Source organism: Cnephaeus nilssonii (genome assembly GCF_951640355.1).
Source record: "Cnephaeus nilssonii genome assembly, chromosome: 12".
NCBI classification, from domain to species: Eukaryota; Metazoa; Chordata; class Mammalia; order Chiroptera; family Vespertilionidae; genus Cnephaeus; species Cnephaeus nilssonii.
Genome location: NC_137083.1, coordinates 78,376,257 through 78,393,953, shown reverse-complemented (window position 1 = coordinate 78,393,953; position 17,697 = coordinate 78,376,257). Strand labels below are relative to the sequence as shown.

The 17,697-nt window shown below is 46.3% G+C and overlaps 1 protein-coding gene across 5 annotated transcripts in view; it reads right to left on the bottom strand.

Annotated features, from left to right (window-relative positions):
• The window catches only part of ACTR3B (actin related protein 3B), a 61,368-nt gene extending 46,665 nt beyond the window's left edge, over window positions 1–14,703 (bottom strand). For 3 of the 5 annotated variants that reach the window (XM_079785735.1, XM_079785736.1, XM_079785737.1), the window contains exon 1: window positions 14,580–14,703. In XM_079785735.1, coding sequence (XP_079641861.1) covers window positions 14,580–14,623 — 44 coding nt within the window. In that variant the 5' untranslated portion in view covers window positions 14,624–14,703. Of the gene's footprint in view, window positions 1–13,040; window positions 13,091–14,579 lie in introns of those variants that run through there. The other 2 variants (XM_079785739.1, XM_079785738.1) reach the window with 2 other exon arrangements.
• Window positions 14,704–17,697: the final 2,994 nt, after the last annotated feature.

Below are 17,697 nucleotides of genomic sequence, written 5' to 3'. Positions count from 1 at the left end.
GAAACGTGCCTCAAAATATTCCCTTGAAATTAAAAAAAAAATTTATAATGACTGAGAATCAAACACTAATTTTGGATAAGCAAGCAGTTACAAAAATGTAAAATAGTATGCTTGTTTCTGTTGGAAAGATTCTGTACAAATAAATTACATTTGTGTGTCCCTAATAACTTTAATCTGCTTTTACCCTTTCAGTCTTTACAAAAAACCCTGTAAAGAAAGTAAATATTATCACTATTTTGCAGACGAGAAAACTGAGGCACTAATGAGTTCATTAAGCTGCCCAAAGCCCAACAGCCAGTGAGCAGGAAAATACCCAAATCTCAGTGTGCAGCCTCCGCTCCCAGGGCTGCCCTGGACGAAGTGTGAACTTCCGGGGGCTGGAGAGGGATTGCATGATGCTCTTCAAATGCCACGCACATGTCAGAAGCTGCTCCTGCCGCTCCTGAGGATATGTGACAGAGCATCTTCTTATCATCCCGTTTCAGAATGAGCCCATTTTCTGCAAAGGTACGTGTGACAGATTCCAAAAGTCTCATCTGAGATGAGTGCCAAATCACTACTATCTGTTCCAAAAGCACTGGCTAATCTCCTCCATTATTTTTTTAAAGGTGGGGTACAGGGGACCACCACTCAGAGCCATCTGCTAGAAATGAAAAGCTGAACGGACACACTGGCTCTCCCGTCCTGATAGGCTGCTGCAATGAGTCAGGTCTGAACAGTGACCCCCATTCCCGTACTGATCAGGCTGCTGTATGAACAGTGAGGTCTGGGCAGTGACCCCCATTCTGTAGTGATGCATATAATGAGTAAAACACTTGCTGGCAGTGCTGAAAGTGACTTTATTAATTCATTCTATTTTACAAATTCTTTCAAGATACTTAATACTAATTTTTTATGTAGTAATACATTCCAAATTCTAATACCGTATTTTCCGGCGTATAAGACGACTTTTTAACCCAGGAAAATCTTCTCAAAAGTCGGGGTCCTCTTATACGCCGGGTGTCGTCTTATAGGGCGGGTGCTGAAACTTCCAAGCCGGACTGCGGTCACCGCATACGGTGAGGGGAGCTCAAAAAAGGCTGCACTCCATTCGTTTCAATGGAGCCGGACGGAGACCGCAAGTGTCTCTGGTCGGCTCCTTTTTGTGCCGCATACGGTCTCCGTCCGGCTCCACTGAAATGAATGGAGTGCGGCCGGGAGCTTGCTGCATACGGCGGGGATGCGGCCGCGGCCGTTTTTGAGCTCTCCCCCATCGTATGCGGCGACCGTATGAAAGCAGCAAGGGCGGCGCTGTACAAGTACGATAGAAGAAAATCCACTCACCAGGATTTATGGAAAGAAGTGACTTAACGCGGTCCCAATGACAAGGTGAGGGGGCGCCTCACTAGGAAGGTGTAAGTGAAGGGCAGAGCAAGCTGCAGGCATCCGGGACACCCGGGGTATGGAAAAAAGAGATAGAGAGGCACTGTGCCCTGAAAAACACGCCTCTTTCACCTGTCTGGCCCGCCCTGGTATCCTATTACCGTACCTCCTTCTCTGCCTCTCAGATCTCGCTCCTGAGGACTGACCAGGGACTTGCCCGGCACTTGCTCTCTCTCTTGTTTGTTATCTTCCTCTTATCATCATCAATTCCAGTTTGGTTGACAGCTTAGAAAACAAACAGCTTGGCAGCTCCCACGGGTTTATTGTCTTATCCTTCCTTTCAGCTTTAGAGTGAATTAGGAAAAGTTTAATCCACTTGCACTGTTTTATGTTTACATGTTTGATGACAAACAGCCTTATGTTTATAAGTGACAGTTTTCCTGCTAAGTACCTGCATGTCATAAGCATTTGAATTAAAATTACCATATTGAAATCAAATCTGATATTTTTTTTAATTTTTATTTGGTGTGCGTTGGAAGAGGGGTAGGTAGTCTTATACGGCAAGTATATCCCAAACTCTATATTTTAACTGGAAAAGTTGGGGGTTATCTTATACGCCCAGTCGTCTTATACACGGAAAATACGGTAAATTAATTTAATGATTTTTAAATATATTTTTAACATATGCTATGTGGACAAAAGGGGCCACATGCTAACCTGACAAGCTCAGGGAAGGCCTGCAGGCAGTCTGCAAACTCAGAGATCTTAACAAAGGATGGTCTGAAATTAAACTTTAAAAGTTGTTATGGTGGGTAGTTACGTCCTAGGCCAGTATCTTCACTAGCAAGGTCAACCTTTACCTTAACTGAGCCTATTGTCTTTTTGCATCTATAACAACACTAGAGGCCCGATGCACAAAAATTCGTGCAAGAGTAGGCCTTCCTTCCCCCGGCTGCCGGCACGGGCACTGGCTTCCCTCCAGCACCCGGGACCAGGGCTTCTCTCCTCCAGCCACAGGCAGGCACCAGGGACCCAGGCTGCTTCCTTCCAGCTGCCCACAGGCACCCGGGACCCGGGCTGGCTTCCCTCTGGCCCCGGCTTCATCAGAAGGACGTCTGGAATGAACCCACCAGTTCCTCAACCCACAGGGTGGGTTCAAAGCCAACCCAGAGCCAAGGGCTTTCCAGAAGGAAGTCAACACATACTGAACTGAAACAATTCTAGACCACCCCCAATTCAGCCATCTCACCGGAGTTTACTGCAGACAAGAAATATAAATAAACTACATTACTGACGCAGGGCTAAAGAAGCCTACAGGATCTAACAAGCTGGCCAGCAAACACTAAAATCAGCACTTCCACGTCTGTTTTGAATAACCCCTTGCACTAAAGTAAGCCCACATCCCCATGCGGTTAAGACTCTGACTTGCATCATGACCAAAACAGGGCCTTCTTGACTGTGTCTCCACCCTGCACAGTGCCTGGCCTGTGGCAGATACTCCAAAATGCCTGCTGATGAGTGCCTGCCAGACAGAAGGAAAGGTAATCACGTCAAACTGCTGAGGGAGGGCCGGGGTTGCAAAGGGCAATGCTGATAAGCAATGTGATGGGTCCAGAAAAGACCAAAGACAGTGTCTAATACAATCTCTCAAGGACGAGAAAACACTTGTCTTTTTGCAATGGGGTTTTTTAACTGAAACAAATATAGTAAAATGATAACATTTGTTAAAATTAGGTGCTAGCTCTGACCGGTTTGGCTCAGTGGGTAGAGCGTCGGCCTGCAGACTGAGGGGTCCCAGGTTCGATTCCGGTCAAGGGCAGGTACCTTGGTTGTGGGTACATCCCCAGTAGTAGGTGTGCAGGAGGCAGCTGATCGATGTTTCTCTCTCATCGATGTTTCTGACTCTCTATTCCTCTCCCTTCCTCTCTGTAAAAAATCAATAAAATATATTAAATAAATAAATAAAATTAGGTGCTAAATATCATCCATGTATATGATAATACTTTTTGTATTTCTGAAAGGCAGCAGAGTGTATTGTATTAGTTAAGACCATGCACTCTGGCACCAGACTGCCTAGGTTCAAATTCCAGCTGTGATTTGCCAAAAATGTAACTTCAGGCAAGTTACTTTACCTATCTATATCTCAGTTTCTTCGTCTGTAAAATAAGTATAATACAATCTATCTGCTGGAATTAGTGAGTTAATATATAAAAATACATAGAGGGAGAGAAAAAGCACTCAAACAGTGCTATCTATATGTTGTTGTCATTTTTACTATTATTTTTCTGTACGTGTGAAATATTCCATTTAAATTTGGGGGGAGAGGAGTCATTTTAAGTTTGTTCTGTGTCCCGAGTCACACACCACTCTGCAAACCACTCTACACCAGACACGCCAATGTGTGTGGTGGTAGAAATTCAATGGACACGTGGTGAACCAAGTGGTGTGACACCAATGTCCTTCCACAGCTGGGTCTCATCTCCATCCCAAAGTCTTGTGCCCGGAAACCATCAGCAAAGGGTCAAACTGCAGCAGTGGGCCAGAGCACCTTTAGGCCCACAACTCTCACATTCACCTAACTCCTGCCAATGCCACTCAGCAGCACTTTGCTAGAAGGTACAATACAACCTTCAAAGGAGGCTTTCTATCACAGTCACACCGTACCTTGGCAGCAAAAACATTAAGCATACAATGATGTTCCTGGCTGAGGCAAATTAACATGAAAACGTTAATATTCTTACCTATTAACAACGTCCTATGAGGTCTTCCCTCACCATCCTGGTGAAACTGAGACCATTAAATGCTGGAGGCTAATTCCAGCATGTCATAAATGCAAGAAGTTTCATCAAAAGGTTGATGGAGCCGAAACCGGTTTGGCTCAGTGGATAGAGCATCGGCCTGCGGACTCAAGGGTCTCAGGTTCGATTCCGGTCAAGGGCATGTACCTTGGTTGTGGGCACGTCCCCAGTGGGGGGTGTGCAGGAGGCAGCTGATCGATGTTTCTCTCTCATCGGTGTTTCTAACTCTCTATCCCTCTCTCTTCCTCTCTGTAAAAAATCAATAAAATATATTTAAAAAAAAAAAAAAGGTTGATGGAACCTTGAGCCTTCAGCAAGGGTTGAAGATACATATTATTGCCTACTGGAACGGCTGAAGGCATTTCGCCAAATTTACATAATTGATTGCTTGCTGCCAGACAGCTGAGGGCATTTTAATCTACATGTTATTGCCTCCTGCTGGCCAAACACCTGAACAGCCGAAGGTAGTTTCCCCAAAACTGACAATGCCTACTGTATACTAAACCTTACCTTTGATATGTATAATCTACTTTGCTATAGGGCAAAATGTGGGAATAAAAAGAACCCTGGGTCCGGAGGTAGGGAGAACTTAGCTACTACAGCTAAACTTCCTCTGGCTCCCCCATGGATTACAAATTCATATTTCTTCTCTAGCCTCTTTATTAATTTACACGCAGCGCCTTCTCCAGATTCCTGTACCCTTCTAGATGCTGGATATCACCCCAGCATTAATTAAAAACACTGGCAGAGCAAACTCTTCAGATGACTCTATGGTAATTCAATATATCTTTACATTTTCCTGTGCTATTCCTTATATGGCATCAAATACACTTGACATTTTGTTACTTTGAATAATCACAGCATAATGAACATTTAATAAGATTTCTTAAAGAGACATTCAAGTTTAAAATTTTAATAAAATCTTCATCAGCACAGGCTCATCTCAAACTTCGATGAGAAGCTATTAACTAGAACACTGCAAACATAACCTGACAAGTGTGCATTCTAATAACGCTCCTAGGAGGGCAGCCCAATATGAGCCTGGCACGCCCAGCAGGGATGACCTGACAACAAAGCGGCTCAGCTATATACAGAACAGGATGCAAAATGATAAGAAAAACACAACTCAAACGCGGAGTGTGTTCAAGACACCATTTATGGAAACAAAATACCATTTATTGCAACCATTAGTAGTAAAAAAATTAAAATAAAAAAAACAGACTTAAATCATAGTGAAAAACTAGAGTCATCCCTATTAAAGTCAGAATTAAGCCAAGGAGACCCACTATCATTGCTCTCATTTAACACTGTTTTGGGGGAAGTAGATAATACAAATCAGAAACTAAATAAAAGAAATAATATTGGGAAGGAGACAAAACTTATTTGTAAATCATAATTATAGACCTGGAATATATAAGGAAATTAAATTAAAAAACTAAAAACATTAGGAACTCAGTAAGATGACCGGGTACTTAATGAAGGGACAAAAGTCCGCAGCTTTCCTACCTAAGCCAACAGATAAGAATACACACTGGCGCCCTAACCGGTTTGGCTCAGTGGATAGAGCGTCAGCCTGGGGACTCAAGGGTCCCAGGTTCGATTCCGGTCAAGGGCATGTACCTTGGTTGCGGGCAGCTGATCGATGTTTCTAACTCTCTAACCCTCTCCCTTCCTCTCTGTAGAAAATCAATAAAATATATATTTTTTTAAAAGAATACACACTGGCGTACACCACACACAAAAATAAACTCAAAATGGATAAAGTACTTAAACATAAGACGGGAAACCATAAAAATACTAGAGGAATCTACAGGCAGCAAAATCTCAGACATATGCTGAAGCAATTTCTTCACTGATACTCCTTCTAGGGCAATGGAAACTAAAGAGAAAATAAACAAATGGGACTACATCAAAACGAAAAGCTTTTGCACAGCAAAAGAAACCATCAACACAACAACAAGAAAGCCCACTGCATGGGAGAACATATTTGCCAATGTTATCACTGATAAAGGTTTAATCTCCAACATGTACAGGGAACTCATACAACTTAACAAAAGGAAGATAAACAACCCAATCAAAAAATGGGCAATGGACCTAATAGATACTTTTCGAAAGAAGACAGAAGGCCAAGAGACATATGAAATCATGCTCAAAGTCACTAATCAGCCGAGAGATGCAAATCAAAATGACAATGCGGTGCCATCTCAGACCTGTCAGAATGGCTATCATCAACAAATCAACAAACGACAAGTGCTGGCGAGGATGTGGAGAAAAAGGAACCCTCGTGCACTGCTGGTGGGAATGCAGACTGGTGCAGCCACTGGAGAACAGTATGGAGTTTCCTCAAAAAAGTTAAAATGGAACTCCAATTTGACCCAGTGATCCCACTTATAGGAATATATCCCAAGAAACTAGAAACACGAATCAGAAAGGATATATGCACCCCTATGTTCATAGCAGCACAATTCACCATAGCTAAGATTTGGAAACAGCCTAAGTGCCCATCAGCAGATGAGTGGATTAAAAAACTGTGGTACATCTACCCAATGGAATACTACGCTGCAGTAAAAAAGGAGTTCTTACCATTTGCAACAGCATGGATGGAACTGGAGAGCATTATGCTAAGTGAAATAAGCCAGTCAGAGAAAGATAAATATCACATGATCTCACTCATTTATGGAATACAATGAACAACATAAACTGATGAATAAAAACAGATCCAGAGATAGAGAAATATCGATCAGACCATCAAACCTCAGAGGGAAGGTAGGGGAGGGTGGGGTTAAGGGAGAGAGATCAATCAAAGGACTTGTATGCATGTATATAAGACTAACCAATGGACACAGACAACAGGGGAGTAAGGGCATGAGTGGGGGGGATGGAAGGGGTAATGGGGGGATAAGGACACATATGTAACACCTTAATCAATAAAGAAATTTAAAAAAAAGAATACACACTGGGTCAAAATCCCATTCACAATGGAAACACAGAATAACACTGTCCTTACGAATAAACTGTATAGTGTGTGTGAAGAACTCACCATATACATGCAGGCAAGTAAGTGGAGACATATCTTAAATAGGAAGAGTCAATAGTGTTTTTTTTTTAACTGTTTTTTTCATATATTTTTATTATTGATTTTAGAGAGGAAGGGAGAGGGAGAAAGAGATAGAAAGAAACATCTATATATATAAAAGACTCACGCATGCGCAATACATATAAAGCTCTCACTGGCGTCAATCGCACACGTGTGTTTCGATCTGTCATTGTTGATTGTGAATTTGGTTGACACTTCTATTATAAAGAGCGAATAGCAATATTAAAATATTTCTTCTAATTAATTTCCTTTCAATGTGCACAAATCCGTGCACTGGGACACTAGTCAATGATAAGAGAGAATCACTGATTGGCTGCCTCCTGCACACCCCACACTGGGGATTGAGCACACAAACTGGGCATGTGCCCTGACCAGGAATCAAACCCTGACCTCCTGGTTCATAGGCTGACACTCAACCACTGTGCCACACCAGCCAAGCAAGAGTCAATAGTTTTAAAAGAAACATCAAATATCACTAAATACACCTATCACTAAGTTTAATGCAAAACCATTCTGAAGAAGACAGTAGTCATTTATACCTGGGCATAGTAAAGGTTGAAGAGTCATTATAAAGGGAAACTTCACTCTACCTGTCAAAATTTTAAATGCAAATAGTTTATAATCCAAATAGTTTATATGCATACTAGAGGCCTGGTGCACGAGTTTTGTACACTACAGGGGGTCCCTCAGCCCAGTCTGCACCCTCTCGCAATCCGGGAGCCCTCGGGGGATGGGGGATTTCGCTTCCCGGCTTGGGAGCAGGCCTAAGCCGTCAGTCGAACATCCTTAGCGCTGCTGCGGAGGCGAGAGAGGCTCCTGCCACCGCCACTGCACTCGCCAGCCTTGAGCTGGCTTCTGGCTGAGCAGCGCTGAGCGCACTGACCACCAGGGAGCAGCTCCTGCGTTAAGCGTCTACCCCCTGGTGGTCAGTGCACATCATAGTGACTGGTCATTCCACCGTCCGGTCAATTTGCATATTACCCTTTTATTTTATAGGATGTCCTACGTCCAAATAGCATGTTTCTTGGAATTTACCTCACAGAAGCACTTTTACATGTGTACAGAGATGTGCACAAGAATGGTCACTATAGTATTACAATAGCAAAAGAACAAAAAAACTGGAAGCACTCAAATGCCATCAAATAGAGGACATCCTATATCATAAAAGCCTAATATGCAAATTTCCCCCTCAACCAAGAGTTCAAACAGAAGTTCGACTGCTCACTATGACGTACTGACCACCAGGAGGCGGTGTGGAACATGGCAGGCATAGGTGATGAGGCACTGGCAGTGGGCAGCAGTGGAAGCACTGCCGGCCCCAATGGGCTTCCGGGTGAGCCGGGCTGCAGCCGCCAGGACCACAGGGGCTGGTCGGGCTCCCCGTGGGTTCACGCAGGAGCTGGTCTGCGAGGCCGGCTGGGAGAGAGCATGCTGCCTGCCTGGCTTCCATGCAGTGCCGCTAGGCGGCCCAGAGGCCCACGCTGCACCCCGGTCCATGGCTTGGCTAGCCGCGCTCACCACATCTCTGCATGGGGACTCAGGCACCGTGACTCAGATGGAGCAGGGCACGTGGAGGTCCGGGGCCCAGGTGCTGCCCAGGGCCCAGAGGTCAGCTGGGACCTGCCCTTCCACGCCAGATGCTCGCGCTTCGATCGCCGGCCAGGCCTAGGGACCGCGCTCGTGCACGAACTTCATGCACTGGGCTTCTAGTATTAAATAAATACAATCATTCACTAAAATGTTACATAATCATCAAAAATGAAGCAGATTGATGTTACTGCCATATACAGATGTATAATATGGTTTGAAAGTAGTTGCAAAACAGTATACATATTGCTGGTGTCTCCACCAGCACACTACTGAGTGGGATTTGATAATGTCAGGCAAAATTACATTATGCATTTACTCTTTGACCCAGAAATCCCACTTCTGAAAGCATAACCCAGAGATACTCCAGCAAAAAATACAAGATATATGCATTGCACAGGCAATCACGGCAGTCTTTTGATAAAAGCGAAATGCTCAAAATACATATATATATATATGGACATGTCTATAAAAAACTAGAAACAGGTTGGCTGGGTCTCTGTTGGCCAAATCTGAAACAATTTAAGCATCAAAAAATAATGGCATCAACAGATGATAATCCACTGAATATAGTAAGAATTACAGAATGGATTACAACCCTATGAATAAAATAATAAGCCATGCGGATGATAAATTAATAAAGGAGGTGCCCGGACAGTGTGGCTCAGCGGTTGAGCATCGACGTAGGAACCAAGAGGTCACCGGTTTGATTCCCAGTCAGGCCACATGCTCGGATTGCGGACTGGATCCCCAGTAGGGGTGCGTGCCGGAGGCAGCTGATCAATAATCCTGTTTCATTGATATTTCTATCTTTCCCTCTCCCTTCCTCTATCTAATAATCAATAAAATCATATTTTTAAAAATAAAAAATGGGGGCTATGAAGTGCTTCCTTATAGTAAAATGTTAACTAATAAATGTAGGTAATACTAGAGTTTTTTTGTGTGTGTGTTTTTGTAATCACAATTTTGCAACCATCACTGTAATAATCACTTAGGGCAAGAATCACCAATGGATATTAAAACTAGTGGGTGAAAGTTTAAGGAAGAACCAAGGTATCTCTCCACAAATGACATTAATAACAAAGGGGAAAACAGTAACCAGACAGTGAAGAAATCCAGTGGACATCACCGTACCCAAATAATCCAAGTGAACCTATCAAGAACAAGGCAAATCACTATGTTTAAGCCTTCTGATTAGACCAATGAGTTCTGGGAATCTAATGGACAGCATAGTGATTATAGTTAATGGCACTGTCTTACATGAAAGTTGCTAAGAAAGTAAATCTTAAATGCTCTCATCACAGAAAACAAATGGTAATTATGTGTCATGATGGAGGTGTTAGCTAACACTATGGTGATAACCACGTTGCAAATATATTTACAATATCAAATCAACACATTGTACACCTTAAACTTACACAACGTTTTGTGTCAATTACATCTCAATAAAACGGAGGGGAGAAAAAGCCTTCTGATGGGCTACACTAAGAACTGGGCACCAAAAATGTCAATGTCTTGAAAGACAGAAAAAGGCTAAGCAACTGGTCCAGTTAAACCAGACTAAAAAGACAAGAGACTAAAAAGTCAAGATGATAACCGAACAGAATGTATGATGCTAGACGAAGGAGAGGTGAGACTCCATAAAACATACATGGAGCCATGCACGTGAACCCAGACTGCCTATTAGGTAACAATTAGATAATGTTAAATTTTCTGATTTTGACCATTAGTCTATGATAATATAATTTCCTTGTTCTCAGAAAGTATACCTTGAAGCATTTTGGTATAAAACCACGGGGTTATCTGTACCTTACACTCAATAGTTCAGAAAAATAATAATATAGATAGAAATACAGAGAATGAAAAGCAACTGTTAATAGTTGGTACAATTGGATGAAGAATACGCAGGGTTTTTTACATACTTTTTGCAGCTTTTCATTAGATTAGAAATTTTTTCAAAATAGGTTTTAAAAATACAAAAATCTTCATTAAAAAAGTCTGGTTATGAGAACTGAGACTATTATTTGTGGATATGCTCTGAAAACTTTGCCTCCTCGTAATTCCTTTAAATCAGGGGTTGGGAATGTTGGGCCAAAAAAATTGAAAGTGCTCAAACATAGAATCATTTGGTCTGGCCCTGCCAAGGCATTAGGCGTGAGTTAATTAAATGTTTGGCCAAATATAGCAGGCCAATTTTTAAGCTGATCATTTGTGTATGCCTGTGAATGACGTGATAAATATCCACATGGCCCTGGGCAGAAATAAGGTCCCCACCCCTGCTAAACGAAGCTGTATCTTTAGATGGAGCAGACCCCGAGGTCCGTACTATTCCTGGCCCCCAGTACACCTGTGCTCAGCAGGTATGTCTCAGGGTTTACTAGAAGATTCTAAGCTACCTGTGTGAAATTTATTTGCTATAAAAACACTATGTAGGACACTGCCCACTAAATCATTGGTGTCTACCATGTATAGTTCAATGTGAATTCTTCTTTTAGAATTTAGCACTAGAAAAAGCTTTCACTGAGAAGCAGCTATTTCTCTTCCTTCCTGGTGACGGGAATTACATAATGACGATGACTCTTACCATTATGTCAGACAGGAAGAGGAAGGCTCGACTACAGCAACCACAGGCCTACACCTTAGGGTGACTCCTGAGGCCCAATCTTTTCTTAATTTTTAAAATATATTTTTACTGATTTCAGAGAGGAAAGGAGAGACAGATAGAAACATCAATGATGAGAATTATCGGCTGCCTCCTGCACGCCCCCTCCTGGGGAATCAAACCTGAAACCTGGGCATATGCCCTGACCGGAATCCTGGTTCTTAGGTCGACCACTGAAACATACTGGCTGGGCACCAAGCCCATTCTTTTCCTTGGTCCTGGTTTATTTTTTCCTCTGCATTTACCTCGTTTTATCCCATTTTGAGGTAAAAAGCAATCCAAAAACCATTTTAGCTCTCTGGAAAATATAAGAACTACTAATATGGTTTAAGTAAATGTAGGCTCTTCCGGGCTGCTCCTTCTGGCCATACCCTGGCCACTGGGCATTTGTGAGTGACCACACTCACTTCCATGACTGACTACATGAGACCCACTGGGAAGAGTCCCTGCCACTGTTTCTAAGTCTCGACACCAAAGCCTATGTCAGCCTGAAGACAATGACATGACGTTGGGCCATTTATATATATAAAAAGCCAGTGTCCATGACGACCAAACGACTGGTCACCATGAGGTGCATTGAGCACCTCTCGGTCCCTCCCCGCCAGCCCGCGAGCGAGGCGGGGTGGGACTGGGGACTGGCGAGCGGCCTGAACGGCTGACCTCTTGGTCCCTGCCCCCCCGGCCCACGGGCTCTGATGGATCAGTGATGGTGAACGGGGGAATCGGGGTGGGTGGCAGGAGGACCAGGCTGGCTGCCAGGCCATTGGGATCACCAGCTCATCCCCGGCTGCTCGGGGCTCAGGCCTGCGGGAAAGCAGGTGCCGGAGACTTCACCTCCATGTGCGTGTGCCAGGCCGGCCGCTGATGGAATGCGCTGCCCGCTCGGGGCCGCTCACGTGGGTGGCAGCGCTGCTGCCGCTGTTGCTGCTGCTGCTGCTGCTGCTGCGGCGGCTGGAGGCGCTGACAGAAGCTGTGGGGCGCACCTGTGACCTACCCGCCCCTGCGTGAGTGGCCCGAGCAGGTAGTGTGTTCCATCAGCGGCCGGCCTGGCGCATGCACATGGAGGTGAAGTCGCCGGCACCCGTTTTCCCGCAGGCCTGAGCCCCCGAGCAGCCGGGGATGAGCTGGTGATCCCAACGGCCTGACAGCCCAGCAGCGGAGGCAGCGTTTGGCCTGCGGACTGGCGAAGGGGCAGAAGATGGCCCCGATCACAGGAGGCTAGGCCCTAGGGACCCTACCTGCACGATTCCGTGCGCTGGGCCTCTAGTAAAATAATACTATCCTGAAGTTATAGCTCCAAGGGGCCAAGTTCCACTGACCACTTACCTCAGAAGGTCAACACTGAACACACATTTTAGGTATTTCGAGTAAGAATGATGAGTACAGTCCCCAGTTTACTAATAGTAAAGGTGACAAGCCCTGTGAGCATTATTTGTATTGCCAAGAAATGCTCTGGATTTCAACAGTTTGATAAGATCAAAAGTACAAAAGCAAAAATCACACATGCAAATGTGGGAATGAAAAATATTTTTACCTGCTGCCTTCCCTCTTGACACCACCAGGCCTCAGGTGGGCATGAGGTGAACACTGGGTGGCGGGAGGAGGGAATGCTGGTGAGAGGAGCAGATGCCTCAAGGAGCAACAGTTGAGGGGGTGTTAATACCAATATTGACTTTGGCCTGTGTTTTGGGCAGTAAAATGACCTCTAAAATAAAGGGCCATAATACTTCTGGTACAATGTGTATTTCAAAAAGAATTAGTACAGCGCTAGCTGGTTTTGCTCAGTGGATAGAGCATTGGCCTGCGGATTGAAAGATCACAGGTTCGATTCTGGTCAAGGACACATGCCTGGGTTGCAGCTCGATCCCCAGAAAAGGGCGTGCAGCAGGCAGCCAATCAATGATTCTCTCTCATCATTGATGTTTTTATGTCTCTCTCCCTCTCCATTCCTCTCTGAAATCAATAAAAGGATACATATTTTTTTTTTTAGAAAAAGAATTAGTACAGGCAAAAAGGCAGTTTTTTTCCAGACAGCTGGTGCCGTTAGCAGCAGAAGGGGGGGGGGGGGGGGGGGGAAGATCAGTAGATGGACTGCAGCAAATTAAAGACACCCCCACAAGGTTGTCATGGAAACTAAATTGGTACAGAAAAGTGCATTTTTCTACAGAAAAGAAATCAAGGCTAAGGTGAACATGCCATGGGCTATTTCATGACAAAAAAAAATTATTAAAATCCTGTCTTGAAATACTTTAAGAGACTACATTTCCTTCCAGGTCATTTTAATAAGTACTTCATCTATAAAGCAAGCAGGCAACCTTGAAATTCTAAACTACCAGCTGGCCGTATTCACTAGCACCTTCTTAACATCAGCGAAGCCTGGGCCACTGAGGGAGCTCAGGAAATTTCCGAGAAGACTCTTTTGCATAGCTTAACATCAAAAGAAGCAATCCCACCCAAAAAGTAAAGGAGGAAAAGAAAAGACCTATACCACAAACCGGCTTTCCCAAATCTAGACTTCCTATTTTTCAAAATGGAGCCTTTTTCTTTTCATTTTTAAGCGAAAAGGCAAGCCTACGCCAAATACAGCAAGAGCTTATTAGCCTGAGGGAGGGAGCCACTCGATACGGGGGGGGGGGGGGGGGGGGCAAAGTAAGGCGCCCGGTGGGCGGATGGGAGTAACAGCCTCCAGGGTGGAGGCAAAGGTTCAGCAAAGGCTCGGACCGGGGCCAACGAGGGTCAGGTTAGGGCGTCAGGGGGTCAGGGCACCGTTAGGTGGGTGGGAGCCAGGAACGCCGCGGGCCCGCAGCCACCCGCCGGGAAGCTGGCATTCCGGGGAGGCTGGGAGCCAGGAGACACCCGCCGGGCAGGAGGGCGCGCTGGGCCGGCTTCAGCCCCGCAGCCCTCCGGGTCCAGGTGAGCGGGCTCCGCGCGGGGCGCTTCCCGGCCTGGGGAGCGGGGCGAGCCGCCGCCGCCGCCGCCTGCAGGGGGTGGGCGGGACCGGGACCCAGGACCCGGGACCGGGACCCGGGCGCAGGTGGAGCGGGCGGACGCGGGCGGCGCCGGCGGCTCTTACCCGGTGCCGCAGTCCACCACGCAGGGAGGCAGGGAGCCCGCCATGCTCGGCAGCGCGCCGCTCGGCCCACGCGGGAGGCCCCGAGGACCCGCCGGCCTCCTCGCCCCGCGCCTCCGCTCCGCGAGCCTCCGCAGCGCCGCCTCGGGAGCCCAGATGGTCGGTGCGGCCCGCGTGACGCCGCTCCGGCCAGCCAATCACGGCGCGGGCACGCCCCCTCCGCGCCACGCCCACCTGCCATCTCCAGTGCTGGCGGCGAGGCCTCCTTGACCACACCTGCAACTTCCGGCTCTGGAGATTGGGGGCTTTTTTTATTTTTTTATTTTTTTTAATATATTTTATTGATTTTCCACAGAGAGGAAGGGAGAGAGATAGTCAGAAACATCGATCAGCTGCCTCCTGCACACCCCCTACTGGGGATGTACCCGCAACCAAGGTACATGCCCTTGACCCAAATCGAACCTGGGACCCTAGATGTCCTCAGACCTACGCTCTATCCACTGAGCCAACCGGTTTCGGCGATTGGGGGCTTTTTTAGCTAATTTAACGGGGAATGTGACCTGGTTTCCCTGGTCTGGCTCCTGCTCAACCTGTAAATCTCCGCTCCAATGTCACCTTCTCAAAGAACTTGTCCCCTCCCCGCACCTTAATCTCTACCTCAACAATCTATTGCTTTCATTCACAACACTTGGAGCAAGTTTTTATATACATTTATTTGTAGTCTGTTCCCCCCACTCAGATAGGGATCCTGTTTTACCCTTTATTGCATGCGTGAGCACAGAACTTGCTACACCCATGATAGGACCCAAATGTCTGCTGGGTGAATGAATAACCTTCACCATAAAGTGTTATGCCCAGAGTTCAGGGTCCCCAATAATCAACCACCAGGGAGCCTTTTCTCCGATGCAAAAGCAAAGAGTCTTTATTCAAACCCGGGTTTGGCTCCCAGCCTCCTCCTGACGCAGCAGTGGGGCAAGAGAGAGAACCCCGGGGGAGGGGTAGTTTATAAAGGGTTGGTCATTTGGGTGGGCTTAGGGAAGTGACGTGGGTTACAGAGATTGCTTAATTTGGACTGAGTCTACTTCTCTACACTCCTATTGGCAGGTTTATGCAACTGTTACATTCTCGCGGTTTTCTAAGAAAAAGGAGTCATATACATAGTTACACAGGATGGAGGGTACAGTACATTTTGTGCTGGCCTGCTCTGCCCTTTCATTCACCCCTTGTCTTGGGACACCCGGCTCAATCATGAGACGGTTTGCATTTTTATTTTGTCTCTTATTTCTAGCTAAGGTCTCTAGTACTACAGTCCGCAAAAGTACTGTCCACAGTGAATTCCAGTTCTTCTCCTGCAGGTGTCGAGTTTCCTCCTGGCCTTCGTGGAGCCCAGGCTAGGGATCTCACGGGTGGTTGCCAGGATCCAGGCCGTTTCCTGGTGCAGGAGCTGGGAGTGGTGTAGCCAGGTCTGGACGCCGTCTACTTTAATAGCCATGGGCGTGCTTAGGATAACAGTGTAGTGTCCCTTTCAGGTTGGGGTGAGTCCTTGGGCAGTGAACTTCTTTACCCACATCGAGTCCCTGGGCTGGAAGGGATGTACAGGGTCCGCGGTGGGCACTGGCAGAGCATCACGAACAAGCTTATGGGTGGCTCTCTGGGTATACTGCAGAGCCTGTAAGGACTTGAGTAAGGGAATGGTTATGAATTCCAGCTTTCAGTTTCTCCCTGACCCTGGGAAGGATGGGGGAAGGTCTACTATACATGATTACAAACGAAGGGGGAACCCCTTCTGGTAGGGGGTACACCTGGCCCATAAGATAGCTAAGGGCAGGAGGTTGGTCCAGTTTTCACCGGTTTCTAGGATAAATTTAGTTAAATTCTTTTTCTGAGTCTTGCTCATGCCTGTCCTAAGGCTTGAGCTATATTTTGAGATATCTTGGCTACAAAGGCGGGGCTGTTATCTGATCCTATGACTACTGGCAGCCTGAATCTAGGTATAATCTCCTAGCAACTATAGAGGTAGTTTCTGTCCTAGTGGGGTATGCTTCAACCCAACCCGAGAAGGTGTCTATGAGAACTAGCAGGTACTTGTACTCTGATGCTGGTGGCTTAATTTCTGTGAAATCTACCTCCCAATGCTCTCCTGGGGAATTTCCGTGGGTCCCGAAATCTCAGGGGGACCCTCTTACCTTGCTTAGCATTTACCTGTGCACAGACACTACTTCTAGTGACTATGCCTTTAATTACTTTATCTAAGCTTGGTAGTACCTGCCTCGCAGAAGTTTAGAAGTCTTGGTGATGCCAAGTGGGTAGCCTGGTGTAACTGGGCAACTCACGTCCGACCTAGAGCCTCTGGGACCAACAGTCTGTCATCTGGTAGGATCCACCAACCATCTGGTCCTTTGATGGCTTGCTTCTGTTCTGCCAATTCCTCCTCTTGTTTGGTGTAAGAGGGGGTCTGCGTAGGTCCACGTACAGCAGGGTTACTAAAACTTGTAAAGGCCCCACTGGTTTTTGGGCGGCTTCCGTGGCAGTTTGGTCTGCGGCTCTATTTCCTCTGGCTGCAATTGTCTCTCCTTTCTGATGTCCTTTGCAGTGCACTATTGCAACTGCCCTTGGGAGCCAGATGACTTCTAATAAGGCTAAAATCTCTTTTTTACTTTTAATGTCCTTTCCCGCTGCAGTTGGTAACCCTCTTTCCCGGTGGATGGCACTGTGTCCCCATCGGAGGGCCTGGAGTAAGGCCAAAAGCTCGACTTTCTGTGCCATGGTTCCCCTATTCAGGGACTGCACCCAAATGGTGCGGTCCAGGGTGACTACCGCTGCTCTGCATATCGGATGCCATCCTGAACATAATTGCTCCCAACCGTGAACAGTACCTTGTCTGGTGATGACAGCGGGACATCTGTCAGGTCTGGGCGAGCTGTTCGTACTGCGTCTGTTACTCCTGTGCAGTCATGAATGGGTTCCTCTGGATTATTATCTGGAAGCAGGCTGGCAGGGTTGATGGCCAGTGTCTTATGGAACCGGACACAGGGCTGGTCTAGGAGAAGAGCTTGGCACTGGGTGATCCTGGTGTTTGACATCTATCTCTTTGGAGCACCTCGAAGGAGGGCCTCTACAC